This window comes from Nyctereutes procyonoides, unplaced genomic scaffold, assembly GCF_905146905.1.
Source record: "Nyctereutes procyonoides isolate TBG_1078 unplaced genomic scaffold, NYPRO_anot_genome, whole genome shotgun sequence".
Classification (NCBI taxonomy): Eukaryota; Metazoa; Chordata; class Mammalia; order Carnivora; family Canidae; genus Nyctereutes; species Nyctereutes procyonoides.
Genome location: NW_026575155.1, coordinates 11,050,004 through 11,076,093, shown reverse-complemented (window position 1 = coordinate 11,076,093; position 26,090 = coordinate 11,050,004). Strand labels below are relative to the sequence as shown.

General features: G+C 43.7%; 1 protein-coding gene across 3 annotated transcripts in view; it reads left to right on the top strand.

Annotated features, from left to right (window-relative positions):
- Window positions 1–26,090, top strand: part of KCNJ6 (potassium inwardly rectifying channel subfamily J member 6) — a 255,412-nt gene that overhangs the window by 167,787 nt on the left and 61,535 nt on the right. For 2 of the 3 annotated variants that reach the window (XM_055313317.1, XM_055313320.1), the window contains exon 1: window positions 19,635–20,601. In XM_055313317.1, coding sequence (XP_055169292.1) covers window positions 19,641–20,601 — 961 coding nt within the window. In that variant the 5' untranslated portion in view covers window positions 19,635–19,640. Of the gene's footprint in view, window positions 1–19,634; window positions 20,602–26,090 lie in introns of those variants that run through there. The other variant, XM_055313319.1, reaches the window with a different exon arrangement.

Below are 26,090 nucleotides of genomic sequence, written 5' to 3'. Positions count from 1 at the left end.
CTCTCAGAGCCTTAGGTACACAACACACAGTGGTTCAAACAAATGAGAAAAGCACTTAAAACCCAAGAGACAGCTGAAAAGGAAGCCGGTGAGGCTGAGTGCCCTCTCAGGCAGCTGGCGGCCTGCCATCAGTGAAGTCTCATTGTGAAGAGAACCCACGGTGCTGGCACACGTTCACAAAAAGCCGAGTTAGCCAAGAAATGAAGGTGTAGGTAACAGAAGGGCCACACCTGAATGCCTGATGCAGGAGGGAAGAGTCATTTTCTTCCCTGAAGCCTGAGGGAGCTACAAGCCTCACGGAACATAATCATACATGTAACCAGATGGTGAGACGTGACTCTCACCTCAGCTGAAACTTGGCTGAAGCCTTTGAAAAGTTACGGCTAAAATCCTCTTTCATTTGCTTTCCACAGTAAAGCAGGTACAATCTACTTTGTTGAACAGAACACATCAGGCTTCCTTTTTTAAAGAAATGTCTTATTTCATCCTAGAAAGAATTGTGGATGGTGGATACTTTTTAGGGTGGAAGGTGGTAAATTCTCTACCAGCAGTCTAAGGACACCAACATGCAGGGAAATTCGGTCATCAGCTCAAGATGACGGACCAAGTGGTTATGTGACGACTTGGATCTTGGCACCCCACATCCTGTGCATTCCCCCCCCACCCCACAGAACCCTAGCTAAGGAAGTGCCCATTTCAAAGTGCTAAGACAATGATTGAAAAGAGCCCTCTTCTCTTCGAAAGGCTCTGAAATACCAACTGCAGTTTCCTCCAGAATAGCACAGATTTAATGAAGTGCAAAATGTAGGCCTTTTGCATTCTGATCGAGTTTCACTAAGAATTCAGAACACATTTCAGTAAAAGTAATTCTCTTTTATTGATGCAGGAATTAGTATAATCACTGAAATACATTCAGAGGACAAGCCTTCATAGGGAAGGAGGAAGTCGGCATTAATCTGTTCAAAACACGTAAATTTCAAGTGTAAAGTGAAACAACATGATGCCTACAGTTTGTGCGTTAAGTGTGAAGTCAAAGGGGGAAATGATTCAAGGAAATAACAGTTTTCTTGTTAAATTAAACATACCTTGTTAGAGTGGGGAAAACAGCCTCAGTGCCTATGTTCTGGGCCCCTTCCTTTTTGCTGGTAGCAGGCGGAGCCTCCCAAAAGGTGTTTCCTACGTGGCCACCCTTCATCTCAAACCCTCAATTATGTGGTAACTGCTCTCAGGGAATTACCCAGGACCCTTCTGCTTCTGAAACCCAGTGATTGTCGCCCCCAGGAGAGGGACAGCAAAGGAAATGAAATTCAATTTTCCACTTGCTAGAATTCTGAACAGAAAGGGGGTTGTGGGAAGTGGACTGAGACATTTGTCTAAAATTGGAACTCTGGCTAATGGGAGGGCTGGAGACCGTGTTGTTTCCTCTGCTGCAAAAGCCCATGGTGTAGTGTGGTCAGAGCAAGCCCCCGGAGAATCTACCGGAACACGTCACACCCACCAGTCAAGAGCCCAGTTGTTCTGAAAGAGCGACCCTTCTCACTCCAGAGCTAACCAAACCCTCTGTTGACTTTCCACAATTTTAGAATCTGAGGGAGAGGGTCTTGTGTTTTGACTCTACTGGGGAAGTAAGAAACCACTTTCTCACCTCTCCCAGCCCCTCCTCATCCCTCTTCAAGACTACAAAGTCAGATTATTCTGTGGGCTCTCCAGGAAGAATAACCAAGTCTATTGACGGGAAGAAGAAAGGACTGGAACGAGTGTCACTGTTCTGAGCAGGGCACCACCTTGCCCACCCCTCTGGGCCTCGCACGCACGCACGCTACCTTCAGCAGATAGGAAGGTGCTGGTCTTCCCTCTGAGGGCAGTCCTTGCTCTTGCCTTCCATTCCTTCTCAACCCCTAGGAGATCCTGTTTGCTTCCATCTTTGCATCCTCTCCTGAATTTCCCAAGGAGAACTCCCTCATTTGGAAAACCAGGCTTCATGCTCAATATTCCCAGCCACTCCGCCACCTCCCTCCTTCACCTACAGACAGAATGCTTCCAGCTTCAGCCCATCATCACCTCCCCAGCGGCCTCTCATCCTAACCACCTATTCGGAGTCACCCGTGATCTCCTAGCTGCCAGACCCAAGGGCTTCTCTTCTGCCGAATGCACTGGACCCCCACTCCTTACTGCCATTACTCGCTGCTCCCCAACCCCCGACTTCCTCCACGTATCGCCTTCCTTCCCCCATCTTCCTTGGGCACCTGTGGTCTCGATTCCTTGGTGGCCCTTCTGCACTCCTGTCCTGCAGGGCAGCTCATCCCTCCACTCAGCACCACTAGGCTGGGGTGTTGTGCATTTCTGTGCTGTTTGGTGAATGGAAAGAGCCCCCAACTTGGAGTCAAACACCCTGGACCAAACACAATTCCAACTGTACCCTCAGGCAAGGAGTTCAGCCTTTCTCAAATTATGGAGAACATGCAGCTGTATGTGAGATGGGAAGAAAGAAATAACATGTGCAGCCAGAGAGCTCTGTGCAGGCACAGAGTAGGGAGTCAACAAATGTTCATTCTGCCCTGGCAGTCCCAATAGACACCAGAATATTCCAAATTACTGGACAGTAAGCTGACACAATAGGTCCTAGAAAGGTTTTTTTGTATCCTGTCCCTTCCCCATCTCCACCTTCCCCTCTCTGGATTTGGCCCTCACCCCAGGAGCAACCCTGCAAATCCACCCCTCCTCTGCTTGCCTTCTGCCATCCCACCAGGGCCAACCACTGCAGTGGCACATGAGTGAGGGGAGGTCTTCTCACTGCCACTCTTTCCATCACATTGTGCACATGTGCACACACCCATGTACATGAGCACACCCATGCACACACACAGTTGTGCACACATCCTTCCTCTCATCTAACTGCAACAGCAGAAGAAAAACAATACGAGGGGTTCCTGGGAGGCTAGGTGGTTGAGCATCTACCTTTGGCTCAGGGTGTGATCATGGAGTCCTGGGATTGCGTCCTGCATCAGGCTCCCTGTGAGGAGCCTGCTTCTCCCTCTGCCTATGTCTCTGCCTCTCTCTGTGTGTCTCGTGAATAAATAAATAAAATCCTAAAAAAAAAAGAAAAGAAAAACAATATAAGCTTCAGAATCAGGCCAACCTGATGGAGAATCCAATCCGCACCATATTTTAGATGTGTAAGCTTCAGCAAGTGGCCCAACCCAACGGAGCTCCATTGCTTCATCTGTAAGATAGGTCACTAGTCCTTGTGTGGCTATTGTGCCCAGCCCAGTACTTGGCACATAGTAGATGTTCAGTGAGGGTTGGCTTTCTTCCTTTCATATTGGAGGGTCACAGTCATTTCTCACCTTCCTCATGATACCCTGCCCATTAGTCCAGCCACTGCTGACCTCCATCTCTGGCATACTGGAATATTCTTAGTCTCTTGTCCATAGTGTAGAATGCAACTGCACATTATATGGGACAGTGTGCAGGTCTTATATTACCAGGCAGACTCTTAACATCCAGATGGGTCTACCCATCTGTGTCTTAGATTGCTTCTGAATTTCCCACAATTTCCAGGACAACATTGAGCTTATAAAACTAGTGATTATTATAGCTGCAAGTTATGTACCTTCTTCGACCCAGACACCATCATAATTGCTTCCATTTGTTCAATGTCTGCTATGTACCAGGTGCTATGTTTGTATGATTTATTTTTTTCTCACAGTAACCCTAGAAATTAGGTCTTACAATTCTTTTTTGTAATTGAGGAGACCGAAACTCAGAGACTGAATGGCATGAACAAATGCACACAGATTCGAAGCAAGAGAAAAGGTTCCAGTCCAGCCCTCCCTGGGCCCAAGCCCATCACCTGTCACCAGGTGCACTTCCTGGCATGCATTACATCACTTAATTCTCCCATCAGCCCAGCAGGGTAGCATTGCACCTGTTTTGCAAATAAAGAATCTGTGGTTCCAGGTCTCCTGGCAGGGATTCCCCAGGTCTGGCTAACTCTGAGCCCCACACTGGAGCACTCAGGAGACATAAAGGATTATTTCTCCAGAAGGAAACCAGCAAGTGGCCAACACTTCAGAGAACAGGGAAGATAAATAAGTATATGAGAGCCCAGACTGGAATCCAAGATCTCAGAGCTCATTCTGGCTCTGCCTCCTGGTGTCAGTTGGCTTCTTTGGGTCTCAATTTTTTTCATGTATAGTCAAAACAGGAGGATGAAATAAATAATATCCAGAGTTCCAGGACCACTGCTCACCATGCCTTAGAGCAAATGATAAAGGCACCCTTTCTTCTGAACAGACTCAGGCTTGAAAAGGAGCTCATGGGTTGGCAGGCAAAGCACAGACTAGTTTTATAACCCTTCTGCTTCCCTTCTGTGGGTACCCTTGTGCAATGGACAACCCAGACAATTTGTATGTGGTGGTCCTAAGAGGTTCCCAATAGTTCTGTCTAAGGTTCTGGTTCTTGAAATCCTTTGAGAAGAGAAATCAGGTTTTTGGATGTCGATTTCCTTCATACAGCCCAAAATGAACTGTCATTTCTCTCCTTTGAGCATTGAAATTGCACATTGTACAAAGCCATATCCACACACACAGAGCAGCCAACATTAGTCCTCTGACCTTGCAGTGGGTACTAGACATTCTAAATTTAGGTTCATGTTGTGGAGCCCCCAAGCTAAAATTTTTAATAAGAGCCTTTGCCCTTTGGTAGCTGTCACATGTTCCCAGCAGGCTGTGGGAGCTGTTCTTCCACACAATGACATTAAACTCTCCAGTCTCTCTGGATTTCTGACTACAGCTCTCTCCCAAAGCCACAGTAGCTCAAAGCACAAGGCAAATAACATCCACCTCACCTTCTCGTAACATATCACACATAAATGCCCAGCATCACCAGTCCCCAGTGAGGGACAAGCTTCAGATAGGGACTCACGCGGGAAGGTCAGCACTGGGCCACAGGGCCAAGGGAAACTGATTCTGAACTTAGGCACCACTTAGAACCACAGCTCAGAGTCATCTGTCAAATATGTGTTGGTCATAAAATGGGAGCAATGATCAAAACACGGGGAATGAGTAAGGCAGGAAAATCCCACCCCATCCTCAGGCCGTAGCATTTTAGGAAAGCTAAGTTTCTCTTCTTATTTAGCAAATATATCTGCTTTTCTTTTTCTTTAACACAATTTGCTTTTTTATTGTGGTAAAATATACAGAACATACAATTTACCACTTTAACCATTTTTTAAAAGATTTTATTTATTTATTTGAAAGAGAGAGAGAAGGAGGCAGTGAGAGAGAGCACCAGCAGGGCGAGGGGCAGAGGGAGACGCAGACTCCCCACTGAGCAGGGAGCCCGACACAGGACTCCATCCCGGGACTCCGGGATCGTGATCTGAGCCGAAGGCAGACGCCCAACCAACTGAGCCATCCAGGCACCTCCCACCCCCATTTTAACCATCTTTAAGTGGATACTTCCATTGCATTGAGTATATATTCACGTTGTTGTACGTCTCCCTAAAATGAAGCCCGGTACCTATGGGACACTAACGCCCATCCTCCCTCCCCAGTAACCACCACTCTACTTTCCATCCCTAAGCATCTGACTGCTCTAGGGACCTCATGTAAGTGAAATCACACTGTATCTGTCCTTTCGTGTCTGGCTTACTGCACCCCGCATAACGTCCTCAAGGTTCATCCATGTTGTAGCAGGTGTCAGAATGGTCTTCCTTTTTAAGGCTGAATAACATCCCATTGGACGTATGTACTGCCTTTTGCCTATCCATTCATTTTGGTGGACACCGTTTGGCTGTTGTGTACAAATACCTGTTTACATATGCTTTTCCTGACCCGTACGCACAGGGAAAGTTTTGTCTGGTCTTTGATTATGCGGAGTTCAGTTATTTGCATGGCTAGATGTCGATGTAATTCAGTGGGTCTGCTGAAGTATGATTTTCTTGAAATTCACACTGGAAAATGAGCCAAATTGAAACTCATTCACCACAAAAAAAAAAAAAAAGAAAGGTGTCTCCAACACCCCCTTCTTATCTTTCCCTCCTCCCCCGGCCCCACATCATCCCTACCTCTCTGGGAGGAAGTTTTGTTCTTGTTTCTGTATTTACCCAGCTCTCCACCTACGCACCTTGGATTGACCCTCATTCCACCAAACACCTCACTCTACCACTGCTCCCTTCCTCATAGGGGCAGCCTCTCCCTTTTGGCTTCTTCTCAGCACATAGACACCCAACACACACACACACATACATGCACTCATGCAGGCACACGGGGTCCCCACTTCGTCAGCTCCCTCAAGCTCTCAGACTTCAAACACATTGTATATACTTCTTTTATCTCACCGCCTCCCTGATCAATCACTCCTGAAACCACTGCAGTCTGACCTTAGACTCCATCACTCAGATGACACCACCCCCACCAAAATCACCACTTGTATTCATCTCCTGTGGTTAGGGTGAGGTCTTAAAACAACAGAAATTTATTCTCCCACAGTCCTGGAGGTCAGAGTACACATTTAAGATGTCAACAGGGCCACACTCCCTCTGAATGCTCTGGAGGGGAATCCCTTCTTGCTTCTCTTAGCTTCTGGTGGCTCCAAATATTCCTTGGCTTATGGCAGCATCACCCCAATCCCTGCCTCTGCCAGCATGTGGCCTTCTCTGTGTCCTTTTCTGTCTCTTAAGGGGATGCTCTCATTGGATTTGGGGCCCACCCTAGTTCAATATGATCTTATCTTGATCCTCACCTGAATTGCATCTGCAAAGACCTTACTTGCAAATAAGATCACATTCTAAGGTTCAGGATAGACCTAAATTTGGAGGGCAAGAGGCACTATTCAACCCACTATGCTGGTAAATCCCAACTGTTAAGCCCAATGGGCATTTCTCAGTAGCTCTGCGCAACATTTATTTTGGTTATTCAAAAATAAAAGGGATTTCTATTTCCCACTGATATTTTAGATGCTAAGAGCATATTAAGGGGAAGTTTAAATATAGAAAAATTGAAAGAGAGCAAAAACACCCACAAAAGTACAACTCAGAGATTGATCAGATTAACATTTTGGATTACTTCTACTACACACACACACATACACACTCACAAACACACACATCACAAGACACACATTACATTTCTGCTTTTTCACCTAACACTGTGGCACACACAACCCGTCAAGTCAGTAAACACACACCCTCTGATTTAGTAAATAGGTGCTGGGTTTTGCCATGTGCCAGGCATTTTTTCCTGAGCCTGAGATCCATCAGTGAATAAAACACACAGAGATCTCTTCCCTTGGGGAGTTCACCTTCTGACCAGGGGCTGACAGAAAATAAAAAGTTCACATAATAACTAATCCCTTCCATGTTGAAAGTGAAAAGTTCTACAGGAAAAGCACAAGGAAGACACATGAGTTCTGGGCAGCAATGACTACAATTTTAAAAGGGAGGTAAATTTAGTCTCCAGTAAGAAGGTGATCTTGGCACAAAAAGTTGAGGTCCCCCAAAATATTGGAAAATCATTTTTCATGGCCGCTTTGTATTCCATTGATTATATCTGCTACAGTATGTTTAACTAGTGCTTGTTGACAGACATTTAGGTTGTTTCTCATTTTTCACTATTATGAGAGAGGCTGCAATATGTCCCCTGCACGCAGTTGATGGACATTTGTGACATCATTTCCTTAGAATAAATATCCAGACCCTGAATTGCTGATCCAAGGCATCTAATCACTCCTAAATTGTGAGACCTCCTGTCACCTGCCCTCCAAACGACCTTGCCAGTTATACTGTCCGTAAAACACGCATGTTCACAATTCCACTGCTTCTCTCCCAATACACACTCCACACACTGTATTTGCCATTCATTTTTAATTGTGCCAACTTTAGGGTAAAAATGTTATTATATTTGCCTTGCTTTTACTTGGTTGAACAGTCTTTCCATATGTTTTTTAGTTCTGTGTATTTCTTCTCTTATAAACTCCTTATTCATTTCCTATGATCGTTTTTCTTTCCCCCTATGGAGGTATTTATTGCTTTTGTAGATCGGGAATATATATGTTATGTGTTGCAAATATTTTTCCTGGTTTGTCTTCTTACTTTTTTAACAAACATTTAAAATTTTTGTACTGACAAAAATACCAGTCTTTGAAAATAGTTTCTGGATTCCTATCATAGTTAGAAAGGCTTTCTCAACTCTTACAATTACAAAAATACATCTTCTACGCCTTCTGTAGGGTTTTTTTTTCCCCTTGGCATTTAAATCCTTAATCCATTTGGAATTTGTTCTGATATAAGAAATAAGGAAGGGACCCAACACTTTTTTTCCAAGTGGGCATACGGTTGTCCCAACAGTGTGTGCCCAATAATGCCCCCTTTTTCTGCCTCCTGGGCTGGAGTCCCACCTGGCTTCCTGCCCTGCTATCTCCGCCTGCACCTCGTACCTCTTATCCCTTCCTCCACCCCTCCTCTGGCTCCTCTCCTACTTCTTAATATAATTCGTTTCCAGGATCCTCTCTTCTATATTCTCTTCTCACTCCGCAAGTCCCCCTCCCCCACACCCGGGAAATTCCATCCATACCCACAATTGCAGCTTCCCCTGGTGTGTCCCGGTAACCTTCCAAACTTAGAGCCCAGTCCATCACCACTAAGCTTCAGCCCCACACACTTGATGTCCCACAGAAGCGCCCACCTGGGTGTCTGCAGACACTCTCAAACAACCCAGACCAACCAACCGGCATCATCCTCTACCTTCCTGCTTCCAGGACTGTCCTGCCATCCCTCAGATGATCTCCTGCCCACGCCTCTCCACTGCTGCTAATCTCCAAATTATGTTAATTCCAATTCTTTTTCAACCCTAAATCCAATGCCACCTCTTCATCCTCATGACTGCTCCCTTAATCCAGCACCTAGCTATGTCTCCCTCTTGCTGGCACCCTGTAGCCAGACTTCAGCAAATCCAGCTTGTGGCCTCTTTTTGTACTTGCCCATGAGCTAGGATTAGTTTTACATTTTTTAAGGGTTATAGGAAGTTTTTTTAAAAACAAAGAGGAATATGCAACAGACACTTGGGTTGCCTACAAAGACTAAACTATTTCCTATTAGCCCTTCACACAAAAAGTTTGCCAATGCTTCCCTCTAATCTATACTCCGCGTGCCTACCCTTCAGAGGGGTCCTTCTAAAATACATAAAATATTCCATCATATTACTCCACATTTTAAGACCGATCTCCACGGCCTGGTACAGAGGATTTCAGGGTCCAACTTGGCTCTCATCCACTGCTGTCCTAGCTCCCTCCATTTCCCCTACACTTGTTCTATTCCAGAATCTCTGCCATTCCCAAACAAGGCTGCTTCATGCCTTCAAAGCTTCCACACATATAGTTCCCGCTTTTCAAATGCCCCCACCATGCCTGCTTTGGCCTATCAGGAAGCCAGCATACACTCATCACTTCCTTATGCAAACCCATCCTGCTCTGCACCCAAGACAGATTTAGGTTTGAACTGCTGAGATTTTCCCAGTGCCTGTTTCCCTTGCCTGGGTTTTCAAATCATATTTTAATTTGTTGCTTACTTCTGACAGGAGAAATTCCTTCCCAGTGAGGTCTTTACAGAGCTCAGTAGTAGACCCCACACGGCAAGATGCCCTGCATTTTAAATCACCTCCTCCATTCAAGAGCGCTGAAACAAATCTACCACATTCTTTTTTTTAAAAAAAAGATTTTATTTATTTATGCTTGAGAAACACAGAGAGAGAGGCAGAGACATAGGCAGAGGGAGAAGCAGGCTCCCTGCAGGGAGCCCAATGCAGGAATCGATCCCAGGACCCCATGATCACACCCTGAGCCAAAGGCAGACGCTCAGCCAGTGAACCACCCAGGGGTCCCTATCACATTCTTTTGATTCAGGGGAGGAAAAAAAATAAAGTAAAATAAAGGTGAGCCACATCTGATAGACTATCTAGGAACCCTCAATAACACAAGAACTATAGGATTAGGTCATTTTTGGGGGGGTTTTGGTAAAACATACGTAACAAAGGATTTACCCTTTTAAACACTTTTAAGTGTACAACTCAGTAGCATTAGGTACACTCATAATGTTGTGCAACCATAACCACTATCCATTTCCAGAACTTTTTTTATCATTATGAACAAATAACTCCCCATTCCTCTTTCCCCCTGGCCTCTGGTAACTTCTATTCTACTTTCTGTTTCTATGCACTTGTCTATCCCACATACCTCATATAAATGGAATCATACAATATCTGTTCTTCCACATCTGACTTATTCACCTAACATAATGTTTTCAAGGTTCATCCATGTCATAGCATGTGTCAGAATCATATCCCTTTTCAAGACTGAATAATATTCCATTGTATGGCTAGACCACATTTTGCTTATCCATCCATCCATTGATGGACAGTGAGGTTGTTTCCCCCTGGGTCACTGTGAATCACGCTGCTAGTAACATTTGGCGTACAAGTATCTGTTTGAGTCACTGCTTTCAGTTCTTTTAGGTTTATACCTCGAAGTGGGATTGCTGGATCACATGGCAATTCTATATTTATTTTTGAGGAACTGGTAGACTGTTTTCCACAGCAGCTATGCCATTTTACATCCCTACTAGCAATACACCAAAGTGCCAGTTTCTCCACACCCTTTCTGACACTCGTTATTTTCCTTCTGGGTTTTTTTAAGTCATCCTAATGAGTGTGAAGTGATATCTCGCTGTGGTTTTGATTTGTATTTCCCCAATGACCAGTGACCTAGTAATGTTAAACATCTGTTCATGTGTTTGTTAAGCCATTTGTTTATCTTCAGAGCAATATCTATTCAAGTTTTCTGCCCGTCTCTGAACTGGGTGGTTTGTTTTTCTGTTGTTGAGTTGCAGGAATTCTTTATATATTTTAGACCTTCATCCCTTATCAGATACATGCTTTTCAAGTATTATATCCCATTCTGTACATTATCTTTTCATCAAATAGGTCATTTTTTTAGCTTTTATTTAAATTCCCATTAGATAACATACACTGCTGTGTTAGTTTTATGTGTACAATATAGTGATTCATCAGTTCCATACATTACCCGGTGCTGATCATAAGTGCACTCCTTAATCCCCATCACCTGTTTCCCCCATCACCCATCCACCTCCCCTCTGATGACTATCAGTATGTTCTCTATAGTTGAGTCTATCTTTAGTTTGTCTTTCCTTTTTCCTTTGCTCATTTGTTTTATTCTTAAATTTCACATATCACTGAAATCATGGTATTTGTCTTTCTCTGACCTATTTCACTTAGCATTATACTCTCTAGCTCCATCCGTGTCACTGCAAATGACAAGATTTCATTCTTTTTTATAGCCAAGTAATATTCTATTGTATATGTATAATGCCTCTTCTTTATCCATTCATCATTTGGTGGATATCATCAAATAGGTCATTTTTAATGGGGAAGAAACCATAATTCCATGCCATGAAGGGTCTTCCTGAACAATATATGCTGATTTAAATGCACTAAGAGGATCTCATCTTTCCCTTTCTCTTGCAACTTATAACAGCTGCTTGAGGTCTCCAGGCCTTCCACACTCCTTTCTCTTCTGGAGGCTGGTAGACCAGTCCCAGGGACAGCTGACTAGCTTTGTCCTGTGAAACCTGCCCCTCACCCCACACCCTATGACATCTGAATTCCCACTGCTGCTCTTCCAATAGTGGGGATTTAGTTATATTTTCTCAGATTCCTTAAATCACACACTAGAAGGGCCTCAATGTTTTGTCTGAAAATTCCTTTTTTCTTTTTTATTATAAAAGTGATGTAAACTCAGTCTAGAAAATTTGGAAAAACGAAAATATATTTTTTTAATTTAAAGGACCCATTAGCCACCCACTCAGAGTTAACCCTCTTAACATCTATGTACATGGCCTTCAAACTTTTGATTTTTGCACATGCATTTGAGATCTCGCCTGCTTTCTTTTTTTTTAATAAATTAATTTTTATTGGTGTTCAATTTACCAACATACAGAATAACACCCAGTGCTCATCCCGTCAAGTGTCCCCCTCAGTGCCCGTCACCCATTCACCCCCAACCCCGCCCTCCTCCCCCTCCACCACCCCTAGTTCATTTCCCAGAGGTAGGAGTCTTCATGTTCTGTCTCCCTTTCTGATATCTCCCACACATTTCTTCTCCCTTCCCTTATATTCCCTTTCACTATTATTCATATTCCCCAAATGAATGAGAACATACACTGTTTCTCCTTCTCTGATTGACTTACTTCACTCAGCATTATACCCTCCAGTTCCATCCACGTTGAAGCAAATGGTGGGTATTTGTCGTTTCTAATGGCTGAGTAATATTCCATTGTATACATAGACCACATCTTCTTTATCCATTCATCTTTCGATGGACACCGAGGCTCCTTCCACAGTTTGGCTATTGTGGACATGGCTGCTAGAAACATCGGGGTGCAGGTGTCCCGGCGTTTCATTGCATCTGAATCTTTGGGGTAAATCCCTAACAGTGCAATTGCTGGGTCGTAGGGCAGGTCTATTTTTAATTCTTTGAGGAACCTCCACACAGTTTTCCAGAGTGGCTGCACCAGTTCACATTCCCACCGACAATGTAAGAGGGTTCCCTTTTCTCCACATCCTCTCCAACATTTGTGGTTTCCTGCCTTGTTAATTTTCCCCATTCTCACTGGTGTGAGGTGGTATCTCATTGTGGTTTTGATTTGTATTTCCCTGATGGCAAGTGATGCAGAGCATTTTCTCATGTGCATGTTGGCCATGTCTATGTCTTCCTCTGTGAGATTTCTCTTCATGTCTTTTGCCCATTTCATGATTGGATTGTTTGTTTCTTTGGTGTTGAGTTTAATAAGTTCTTTATAGATTTTGGAAACTAGCCCTTTATCTGATATGTTATTTGCAAATATCTTCTCCCATTCTGTAGGTTGTCTTTGAGTTTTGTTGACTGTATCCTTTGCTGTGCAAAAGCTTCTTATCTTGATGAAGTCCCAATAGTTCATTTTTGCTTTTGTTTCTTTTGCTTTCGTGGATGTATCTTGCAAGAAGTTACTGTGGCCGAGTTCAAAAAGGGTGTTGCCTGTGTTCTCCTCTAGGATTTTGATGGAGTCTTGTCTCACATTTAAATCTTTCATCCATTTTGAGTTTATCTTTGTGTATGGTGCAAGAGAGTGGTCTAGTTTCATTCTTCTGCATGTGGATGTCCAATTTTCCCAGCACCATTTCTTGAAGAGACTGTCTTTCTTCCAGTGAATCGTCTTTCCTCCTTTGTCGAATATTAGTTGACCATAAAGTTCAGGGTCCATTTCTGGGTTCTCTATTCTGTTCCATTGGTCTATGTGTCTGTTTTTGTGCCAGTACCACACTGTTTTGATGACCACAGCTTTGTAGTACAACCTGAAATCTGGCATTGTGATGCCCCCAGATATGGTTTTCCTTTTTAAAATTCCCCCTGGCTATTCGGGGTCTTTTCTGATTCCACACAAATCTTAAAATAATTTGTTCTAAGTCTCTGAAGAAAGTCCATGGTATTTTGATAGGGATTGCGTTGAACGTGTAAATTGCCCTGGGTAACATTGACATTTTCACAATATTAATTCTGCCAATCCATGAGCATGGAATATTTTTCCATCTCTTTGTGTCTTCCTCAATTTCTTTCAGAAGTGTTCTATAGTTTTTAGGGTATAGATCCTTTACCTCTTTGGTTAGGTTTATTCCTAGCTATCTTATGCTTTTGGGTGCAATTGTAAATGGGATTGACTCCTTAATTTCTCTTTCTTCAGTCTCATTGTTAGTGTATAGGAATGCCATTGATTTCTGGGCATTGATTTTGTATCCTGCCACGCTACCAAATTGCTGTATGAGTTCTAGCAATCTTGGGGTGGAGGCTTTTGGGTTTTCTATGTAGAGTATCATGTCATCGGCGAAGAGGGAGAGTTTGACTTCTTCTTTGCCAATTTGAATGCCTTTAATGTCTTTTTGTTGTCTGATTGCTGAGGCTAGGACTTCCAATACTATGTTGAATAGCAGTGGTGAGAGTGGACATCCCTGTCTGGTTCCTGATCTTAGGGGAAAGGCTCCCAGTGCTTCCCCATTGAGAATGATATTTGCTGTGGGCTTTTCGTAGATGGCTTTTAAGATATCGAGGAATGTTCCCTCTATCCCTACACTCTGAAGAGTTTTGATCAGGAATGGATGCTGTATTTTGTCAAATGCTTTCTCTGCATCTAATGATAGGATCATATGGTTCTTGGTTTTTCTCTTGCTGATATGATGAATCACATTGATTGTTTTACGAGTGTTGAACCAGCCTTGTGTCCCGGGGATAAATCCTACTTGGTCATGGTGAATAATTTTCTTAATGTGTTGTTGGATCCTATTGGCTAGTATCTTGTTGAGAATTTTTGCATCCATGTTCATCAGGGATATTGGTCTGTAATTCTCCTTTTTTGGTGGGGTCTTTGGTTTTGGAATTAAGGTGATGCTGGCCTCATAGAATGAATTTGGAAGTACTCCATCTCTTTCTATCTTTCCAAACAGCTTTAGTAGAATAGGTATGATTTCTTCTTTAAACGTTTGATAGAATTCCCCTGGGAAGCCATCTGGCCCTGGACTCTTGTGTCTTGGGAGGTTTTTGATGACTGCTTCAATTTCCTCCCTGGTTATTGGCCTGTTCAGGTTTTCTATTTCTTCCTGTTCCAGTTTTGGTAGTTTGTGGCTTTCCAGGAATGCGTCCATTTCTTCTAGATTGCCTAATTTATTGGCGTAGAGCTGTTCATAATATGTTTTTAAAATCGTTTGTATTTCCTTGGTGTTGGTAGTGACCTCTCCTTTCTCATTCATGATTTTATTAATTTGAGTCTTCTCTCTCTTCTTTTTAATAAGGTTGGCTAATGGTTTATCTATCTTATTAATTCTTTCAAAGAACCAACTCCTGGTTCTGTTGATTCTCGCCTGCTTTCTTGTTGGGTTTTCCGAAAGGTGTTAATTCTTCAAGTACTTTTCAAATATTTCCCTAGTCAATGGAAGCATCACCCAAAGAATTCATATGTAATTTGACATGTAACAATTCCCCATCAGGAGAACATTTATACTGGCCGAGGCAGCCTTCCTTGGAGGGACACTGCACCCGAAATTCAACAACACAATCCCAGTGATTCAGGGATCAGGTCCTTTCCAGCATGTGGCTCTATCTCTTGCTATTATTTCTTTCCAGTTAAATTTCAACACTAGGCTACTTTGCACCTTAGCTTATTTTATGTCAATTGATCACTTTTCTAAAAAAGAGAGGGGGAAAAAAGAGAGAGTGAGAGGAATTTTAAAAAAAAAGAAAACAGCTGGCTTTATCACACAGACCCACATTTACTTAAAGCCAAAATGCAATAAATCAACTCATGAAAGAAATCACTGGGATTCTCAGCGTGGCTCTTGCTGTCCTCTTGCCCACCGTCCAGCACTGCACAGACAGCAGAGAGTTCCTCTACATTCTCACTGCTCAAGTCACCTGCATGACCCTGCACAAGGAGCAGCACATGTGGCCAGTGGGTCTGACCATGTGACCGCTGTGTGTGCAACAGCCTGGGTTGGGGGCCCAGAGCCAGTTTCTGAGTAGTGGAGGGGGCGAGGAGTCATTAGTGTAGAAGGCTGTGCAGGATTCCAGCGAGAAATGTCAGCTTTCCCAAGTGCAGCTGCTGAGCAGCTCAAAATGCTCTTGCAAATGTAATTCAGATCACCCCACAAATCCACACCTGGGATTCCAGGCACAAAAGGAATGTTAAGAACCATCATTAACGTTCCTTTTTGTATTTCCCTTATATGCATTTGCATTCGTGCTGAGGGTTGCTGAGCCTCGCTCCCTGGCTCAGACCTGGGAAGCCACCTCCCCTGTCCAGGGTTTCCCCCCATTGCTCTGGGGGCTCAGCTCCCCTTCTGCACACTCCCCTCCCCCTCCTCATTGGCCTCACCCTTCCTGCCTCTTGGGACTCCTACTCCAGTGGCTTCTGCTCCCCCAGTCTTTTTACTGGCTTTTTGGTTTCTCTCAATCCTCTGCCTGCCCCTGCCCCTGCCCCTGCCCCAGAGGCAGTTAAGCAGGAGGTCCAGCCTTACCTCCCACTCAATGCCCAGGGGAAACATTCTCCTCTCTCCTCTTTCAATCTCTGGCTGGGCCTAAGCATTAAACCAACACAGAATCCCAGGAGAAAAGCATACACATGTCCATGGGAGCCTAACTAAAGAATACAGATAGAGGGGACCAGAGCAGGAAACTTTCACAGTATAGACAAAGAAACAACCAATATGTGAAGAATTGGCAAGACAAAAGGGTCTGGACCATGGGTAATAGATGGTGAAGAAATGACTGGGAAGATGTGGGTTAGCTTAACAAGGTTTGTTTATACAGTCTTCTCAGCCCCAAATTCCCTGTCTCTGGTGATGAGTGTCTTCCATCCTCTTGGTACAGGAAGGGGACCTTTCACGTCAGAGATTTATCTCCAGCTTTCAGGAGAATGGGGGGCGGGGTCAGGGTGTCTTCTTGCACTAGCTGTTTTGTAACTTTAATTCAAAACAATTAATATGCCAAAGTGGTATGTTTTAGGGGTGACATATTCTGAACCCCATCCCCATCTTCCCATGGATACCCCTTGCCTGCGGCCACTGCCTCATCTACAGGGACACTTTATTTACAGGAACATCTCATCTACAGGGACACCTTAGAGGCCACCTTCCCACTTCACTCCCCAGGAGGCTTGGCTTTCTTTGTTTGATTCCATTTTTATTTGTTTTTAAAAGACACTTAATTAGTATATGCGTTGACACTTTCTCCTACACCAAACCCAAGCATTCAATTAACCGCATGCTGGTTCGTCATAGACGCCATACTCAAAAACTCCATCTTGACTTCTCTCCCTGCTCTTCCCCAAGCCAGTCCCCCACCCAGTGATGCTTCTTTCTGCTTCTCCGTGTCAGTATTACTGCTCATAAAATGAGAGAGAAGGCTGTGTTTGATAATAGACGCAAAATATATAATGGCTCAAACACGATCTTCTTCTTTCTTGTTTCTAGTCAAATGGCAGTTCTTTGCCATCAGCTTGGGTCCCAGGCCCCTCCACCACCTTCTGACTCCACCATCATTTTAAAAGGGTTAGGGGCATAAGAGGGGGGCACATCCTCTATTTAAGGCCTTGGACCAGAAGGACATACCAGCTCCAGACGGGCCAGGACTCTGCACTGGCTGTCCCCAATGCAAAGGAAACTGGGAAATGTGGCCCAGTCCTGAGTTAAAAAAAAAAAAAAAGAAAGAAAGAAAGAGGAAAAAACAATAATGAAGAAAGAATTTGAGAATCAACTGGCAGGCTCCCAGGACTATCCAGAGCACTTGCCTCTACTCACTCATTAACCAATCAGACAGGTTCCTCCAGGTCAAGATAAATGCCTGGATTTGAAGGTTACAGTCAAGCCAGAAAAAGCAAGAAAACAGCTTCAAATTAGGGAGCAGGAGGAGGGTCATGTATTTCCTCTGTGAGATTTGGAAGTGTGAAATATCACTGAAGACTGTTAAGAGTCAGCAAATCTGACAAGCCCTCTTCTTTGGGTTGGAGGGATGGAGGGACTGAGGGACACAAGGGTTCGGGGTGGCTCTGTACGGTCGGAGAGCTTACCATCCTGGGCAAGGTAAAACCAGGCATACACCAGGTCCACTTGGGCCCCTATGTCCTGCAATCAAAGCCTCCCCACCCTGGTGGGGTTGAGCCCAGAGTTCATCCCACATGAAGTCATATTTAGAGACTCCCAATCAGGGCAAAATTAGAAGAGCTCAGGCATGCCCACTCTGGGACACACACATCCCTGCTACCCAGGGGCACTGGCCTCTGCTTCCATCCAGAGCCCCAAACACCTCCTTCCCAGCCTGCCCTCAGCTGCTTCCCTTTGACTCCTGTCCTCTTTCTTTGTTGGAAAAAGAAAAAGAACAAGCAAAGTTTCTCTTTTACAAATGAAGGCTATTGAGGGCAGTGATCTAAAACTACAAGTTGTCAAACCAAACAGCAGGTTCTGCAGACTAGATGTTGTCTCTTCCTTGTGTTAAAATATAAAAACAGATCTATGGGATTGATTTTTAAAGAAACTAACCAACCATGAACAAGGTTAATCTATAAGTGAAGTTGGTACCACTCAGGTCCTCTCCACAACTATTTTCTTATTCAGGAAATGTTTTCTCAACAGACTATGTTACTCCTTTAACCCAGGGGAACACGCAGTTACTACCGCAGAGAAAATGCACGGCCGAGTCAAAGACTCAGAATGAAAGCCTGGGGAAAGAAACGGCTTATAAAACTTTTAGAAAGCTTTAAAATTATTGACAGAACAAGTAGTTTCATCCAGTGGCTTATGTGTTTACTAGCAGTGTCATTTCCAAGTTTCCCTTTGCACTCAGATTCTAGAAGAGTTTTCCTAATGCACTGTTAGCTAATGACTGTACCAACGCATGAGTCATGAAGGCCGTCGGGAAGGAAATAACCACAAGCCAAAACTGCAGATGTTACATGTTGAGGCAGAAACCAAATAAAACGTGTAACACATAGAAAGAGAGAGAACATTTCCCCCACAGCTTTTTTTTTTTTTTTAACCTTGGAATTAAATCAACCATTAGAGTGTAATGCGAGTGTACTTACCGACAAAAGCCAGATTTTTCATCTTTCGGCTCTGAAATTCCAGTAACAATTTAAAGAGCTCATTCAAGATTCTTGCCCTAAATATAAGGAGAGTACTATCACAGGCATAATTTAATACAAAGGAACATTTATTACATATCTGTTCCATGCAGGCACAGGGCACATACGTGGTTTCGTTCAACTTTGTAACAACCTATTTTGTAAATGTGGAAACTCAAGTTCCATGAATCCGGATGGTATATCAGTCTACTCAGGTGGCCATAACAGAATACCAGAGAGGGGGTGTGGGGCTGGAGGTTTAAAATTAAGACGCTGGCAGGATTCCTTTCTGGCCACCTTGCTTGAGTTGGAAGACTTCTCTTCCTGGTTTGCGGATAGTCACCTTCTCACTGTGTCCTTACGTAGCCTTCCCTGGTTCACACCCCTCTGTCTCTTCTTCTTCTTATAAGGACACCAGTTCTATTAGGGTTCCATTCTTGCTGTTAGTTATCTCCTTAAAGGCCCTATGTCCAAATACAATCACACTGGGGGTTAGGTCTTCCACACGGATCGGTGGGGCAGGCACAATTCAGCCCATAACGGATAGCAAGTCCAAGAGCCCACAATTGCTAAGTGACAGAAGCAAGACTGAATTGAAACATTTCTTTATCCAGCCTGTGCTGCCTCTCCCGTGTGATGGCATCTCAGATAGAGTGGGAAGACATCCCACGCAGGGGCTGACTCTTAGGACTTGCTGGAGGGAGACAGTTTCACAGCACTCAGCTCTGTCCCAGTGGAAAGGGTGGGGAAGTATCTGCACGAGCTAGATTACAGGGCACAGGAGTCCAAGTCAACTAAAGGATCACCCAAAGATGCCAAATAAAGAATGACATCATCTATTCTGTTAAAGGCTACACTAATGCTATTTGGTTTCACTACCATATACCATACACAGTGTGGTTTCCGTGATCCCCAAAGAACCAGTATGTCATTCCATTTTTCTTTTCTTTCCTCCAAACTACCAGCTAACGTCCTGGAGGGCGACTCCATGGATCAGGATGTTGAGAGCCCTGTGGCCATCCACCAGCCAAAGTTGCCTAAGCAGGCCAGGGACGACCTGCCAAGACACATCAGCCGAGACCGGACCAAAAGGAAAATCCAGAGGTACGTGCGGAAAGATGGAAAATGCAATGTCCATCACGGCAATGTGAGGGAGACCTACCGCTACCTGACGGATATCTTCACCACCTTAGTAGATCTCAAGTGGAGATTCAATCTGTTGATTTTCGTCATGGTTTACACAGTGACATGGCTCTTTTTTGGGATGATCTGGTGGCTAATTGCATACATCCGAGGAGATATGGACCACATAGAGGACCCCTCGTGGACTCCCTGTGTCACCAACCTCAATGGGTTCGTCTCTGCTTTTTTATTCTCAATAGAGACAGAAACCACCATCGGTTATGGCTACCGAGTCATCACGGACAAGTGCCCAGAGGGAATTATTCTCCTCTTAATCCAATCCGTGCTGGGGTCCATTGTCAATGCATTCATGGTGGGATGCATGTTTGTAAAAATATCGCAACCCAAGAAGAGGGCAGAGACCTTGGTTTTTTCCACCCATGCAGTGATCTCCATGCGGGATGGGAAACTGTGCCTGATGTTCCGAGTAGGGGATCTCAGGAATTCCCACATTGTGGAGGCTTCCATCCGAGCCAAGTTGATCAAGTCCAAACAGACCTCAGAGGGTGAGTTCATCCCCTTGAACCAAACAGATATCAATGTAGGGTATTACACCGGGGATGACCGTCTGTTTCTGGTATCACCACTCATCATCAGCCACGAAATTAACCAACAGAGTCCTTTCTGGGAGATCTCCAAAGCCCAGCTGCCCAAAGAGGAACTGGAAATTGTTGTCATCCTAGAAGGAATGGTGGAAGCTACAGGTAAGGTGTGCTCCATCCTGGGGTATTTGTGGATCAAGGCTCATTTTAAACTGGACCTGACATACTTATTTATGACAAAATATGAAAAATTGAATTTCACTTGCTATTGACTCCATCCCCTTGTTTCATGAGAGAATATGCCTGTGTGTCCTATAACCTTAGCATACCCACCAAGAAGTCTACCCATTTAACTTTTTAAAAGCCTTTGGAAAATAAACCAGTAAACAACTTTTCAAAGGCACCACTTGCTGTATTTTAAATTTCCAAATATTTCCTTAAATTAAAATCTTATCTGTCTCCAAAGCATTTTTTAGGCGGCTCTAAAACATTGGTTAATTTAAATACTTGAGGTTATTTATTGGCAAGCCCGAGGAAAAAGTTAAGCCTTTCCAAGGAAACCTGACAAATTGCTTTAATAACAATGCAAGTTCACCCCTTCTTTGGAAGCCATTTGCAAGACTCATAGCACTGGCTCTTCTTTTATATCAGGTGCGGGTAAGGTGTCTTTCCACATACTCTACCTGCTGAGCCCCCAGTTGACCTAATATTGCAGACCCAGTAAATAATTTTAGCAGGAAAGGAAAAAAATTGAAGATCCATTCATCACAATCCTATCGACCCTTCTGCTGTTGATGGCTTATCATTGGTGTGTTCTCGGGAAAATGATCTGTCCTCAAAATAGAGAAACGGTCTGGTTTTTTTTTTTTTTTTTGAGGTCTTGACTCATAACCCAACTTTACATGTGTTATACATCCCAACAGCAAAGCAGGTCCTGCCCATATTAGTTGGTAACATTCTATAAAATACAGCCCTACATTCTGACTTAAGTTAAGAACATTGACCCCCCACACACAGGAAAAGTATAAATTGGAACCCAAATTCATTATTTTCTTTCCTGTTCTTTGGAGTTACCAATATTAGACTTAAAATCCTCTTTCGAGGTGCAATCTTCCCTTCTGTGCTTTGAAGTCTACAACCTGACGCCGGAGGTTCATCTATTTAATCTGAAATGCACAGCCAACAGCCTGGCCCCAGATGCTTCTTCAACCCATATCCTGATCTCGGTCATCCCATGAAAGTTGCTGGTCCCATGTTTCCACTTCCCTGTACCTAACAGGTGAAGTCATAACCTCTAACCAACTTCTCTTCGAGTGGTGGCAATTTTTGCAGTAGGTTTTATTAAATGCAGCAAACAATGAAAATGTGAGTAGAAGTCTTCGTATGGAGCTCAGTGATTGGCATGTGCTCCTTCCCATAAAACAAAAGGAACATGGACCTGATTTGAAACGGCTTCAAAGGATAACAAAATAATGTATGAAATACTAAGAGCTGCTCGGGTGAACAGGGCTGTCAGTACCCAGAGCCTGACTTTGCAATGACTGTGTAGGGGGTGGAGGAAGAAGAGTGAGGAGAAAAGAGGGGAGGAAAGAGGAGAGGAAACAGTCCAAACCGGGAGCTCTGTCTTTTTCTCACAGACCAGAAACTTCTCCCACCTTGGTGGGAGCGCAGGGACTCTGGATCCCCCTAGTGGTGGCCACGGTGGTACAGCCCTGGCAGCATAAACTGACCACTCATTGATGCGGTTTTAATATTAGATTTCTCACTATCAACTGTCTCAGTAGGACATGAGGGAGGCGAGCCGACAAACATTCTTAGCATTGTATCTCTGAGTTCAAGGTGCGAAAGCCACTGGAGATGTACCCTCTGGTTATTGGTGTTAATCTGAGCTTCAAATTGCACGAGCTGAGCTTCGTGTTCCCTCAAACCAAAGTCCAGTCTCAAAAAATAAATGAATCCAGAATAAGCAAATTATCTTTGTAATGTCCCTGAGCTAGAATTCTCCTTGGGGCAGACCCTATCTTTCTGTGGACAGCTTGTTATGAGTGAGGCTTTCTAAAGGGAGGAACATTGCTTTCTTGGTAATTAACGGTGATACCTGCCTCTGAGCACCCAGCAGACTTTCTTACTGCTTTCTTAGAGAAAACTTGGGAGTTTCCAGCAAAAAAAAAAGAATCAAAAGACCCCTGATTCTGGGGGAAAGGCAACTACTATTCATTTTTCTCAAAAAGAAATAGTTTTCTAATTTCTGTTAAGTGGAGGGAAGAGTGTTCTAGAAAGTTCTGCATTTGTCTGGAAGCTGCATATATCTTGATCTTTTCCTGATGGGATTCATACAGTTCAGTAATTCTCAGTACATCTGATCTCTTAAATTTCGGAGGGATGCTTTTTCTTTGTGAATGAAGAGCACAAATGGGATTTATAGGTACTAAACAGGCCCTCGAGGGATGAAGGAGGGGAATGTTTCAAGGAGTCAAAGCCACAGGAAGAAAATAAACGTGGGCCGAATGCACATCAAGGAAAACAAATTCACAAGGATCTAATTATTCGTTGTAGGGCTAGATGGGAAACCAGAAGCCTTGAAAGCAACAAGCTGACACGTCCATTTTATTCATTCCTTTCAAAAATGTCTTAGTTGACCTTAAACCACTCTCAGTGATCCCAATTAGCAGGCATCATCCAGAGATGAGCCCCACACTGCAACCCCACCACAGTGCTCTCTTCCTGTCATATATGTTTTGATTACACAGTGATCCCAATATGGTGTTTTGTGGAAATCTGAGCTATCCTGCAGGAAGCTGATGATCCACCGGGGTCCTTCTGCTGAGTACCTGGGCCTAGTTCAGGCCAGTTGGTGTTCCATTGACGCGTTATATTTTCATGCCACGTGCAGCAAGTGTGCTTTGTCACAATCACTTAGAGTGGCACTTAGAGGCACATTTTTAGGAAATGAAAGTAAGCTCACTGAAGGCAGGAGGGAGTCTTGCCCAACTCTGGTGCCCTGCGGGTCCCGGTCACGGTCCTCCATTTGATAAAAGCCAGACTTAACACCCATGAAAGACAGACCCACATCCTTGGTGGATGGCTTCAGCCTGGTCCAGCTCAGAGTCAGAGGGATATGCACGGTGACCTCTCAAGAACCTTTCAGTCATGTGATTCTATTTTTGAAAACGAATCAAACCCTGGAAAATTCTGACACGAGCCACCCAGACATCTGGGAACTGGCCGTGTCTCATCCTGCGAATATATTTTTAAAGGGGGCCCTTTATGTTCCTGACACATGGGCAATTTTGAGATAGTGATGTTTACAGAAGGGTTCACAGCTACGTAAACAAACATGCTCAGCAGCTGTGGCAAATGTGCTTTAAAATAGTAAAGCATTCATATAGACTGTTATTTATAGAGGACAAATTGGCCTGGAGGCTAGATGACAGCTACACAGAGCTGGGCCCGTTGCCAGCCAGCTCCTCACTATAGCCTTTCTGATTGATGAACTTCCATATTTACCCCCAACGATTATGCAACTATGACAAGCAGCCCTTTCCAACACCTCTGCAAATGTGCCTGGGTAGTTAGGATGAACCCCCATTAAGCTTTTTTTTTTTACATTTTTTATTATGAAAATCAAAAAATTTATATAAGAGTAGACCAAATAGTATAATTAACTCCCATGTAGCCATCATTCAATTTCTAGAATTGTCGATTCACAGCCAAACTTGTTCAATCTCTACCACGACTCACTAACCGCCCCCGGCATCAGATCGTTTTATCTACACATCTTTCCATGTGTGTTTCTAAAAGGCAAGGACTCCAAAACATAACTAGAACACTGCTGTGGCACCTAAAATACTTAGTGATCATTCCCTAAGATCCAATATCTAGATGTTCCAACTTCTAGTTGTCTCACACATGTCTTTTCTTATTGTTTTCGAATCTGCTGGTTTGAATCAGGATCCAGATGAGGCTCACATGCTGTGATGGGTGGGGGGGGTGGATCGAGCCTCTTCATCTATGAGCTCCACCTCCATCCCTGGGGGGTGTTGTTCCTTCAACGTTATCTCAAAGAAGAGAACTTCTGGAAAATTTAAACACTGCAAGAAAACTAGGGAAAATGGAGGATGGGAGGATATCAGTCAGATATAGTAACACTACAGATGAGGAAAAAGGGCTGACAGCCCAGCAGTGGGTATCTGTGGGTTACCGAGGACGAGGGGAGTGTACATCAGAAGCCCAGGAAGGCAAACCAGAAGTGGGTGTGACAAACCAGAAGCCAGAAAGGGAAGCAGCAGAGGGTGAATGAGAAGGAGTTTCCATCCTTCACTACAGGAAAACTCAGTTCTGTCTCCAGAGAAACGTGCATGTGGAGAGGGGTTTTGTCACCAAAAATCACACCACAGATCATAGGAGTTTTGAGTTGGAAGGCATCGTCACCCAGCTCTTACTTTACAGATGAGGAAATGGAGGCTTACACAAGAGTCGCTAGGGAGACTAGGGACCTGGCTAAGGTCAAATGGCCTCTGGGAGAGTAAGAATTTGAAACCCAAGATCACTGATGTTTGCAGCCTCCAGGTCCAGTGGTCTTTGCATGGTGAATGCTGTTGGTTTGTGAGGTACTATGCTGAACGAACTAAGTCCATCAGAGAAAGACAATTATCATATGGTTTCACTTATATGTGGAATATAAGAAACAGCACAGAAGATCATAGGGGAAGGATGGGGAAACCTGAATGGGAAAACATCAGAGAAAGAAAAAAACCACGAGAGACTCTTAACTCTAGGAAACAAACAGAGGGTCGCTGGAGGGGAGGGGGCAGCAAGATGGGGGTGATGGGCGTGAAGGAGCACATTCTGTGAGGATCACTGGGTCTTACACAAACTGATAAATTATTGAACACCATGTCTGAGACTAATGATGTACTATATGTTGGCTAATTGAATTTGACTTTTGTAAAAAAAAAAAAAAAAGAAGAAGAATTCAATAGAGAAATACACCCAAAGAAAATGAGTGTTTAGGGTAGAAACAGGCTGATGTCTCTTTTCCCCTACTAGTAGATCCTCTTTTTCTTTAAGGTGTCTCCGTTGGTCTCCAATGTTGCTGGTTCATTTTAAAACTCTCTATGTATTCACATGAATTTTTAATAGCCATATATTAAAATGAAATGTGCCGTACAATGGTTCTGAAGTCTAAATCAAGTAAGCAGTGTCTACACAAATACCCCTGGAAGAATATTACATTCCATCACATCTGATTTCCAAATATCATTTTTCTTTGCTGTGACCAAAATGCCACTTCACTATAATAGAGGAGAATATGAGATCACAGATTTTGAAAAGGTGGCATTTCGCAGATAAGATGGTGGGGTGTTAGCATTACAGTACTCTTAAGCTATTTCTAGTAATGATATTTCATACCCATTACATTTTTCAAATCTATTTTCTCCTTTTGATAAATTACTGCTAATCTCTCCATTGGCAAGTCATTATCTCAGGACTTACCCTTTTTGTCTTAAGAGTTATAACCCCAACTACCTAACCTGGGGAAAGAACTAATTGATGTGATCTGAAGTGTTAAGAACTTGGGGGGAACCCTCCTGGTAAATCTGTATAAAGAGAAATAAAAAAAGAACTTCAAGGACACATGAATTTATTTT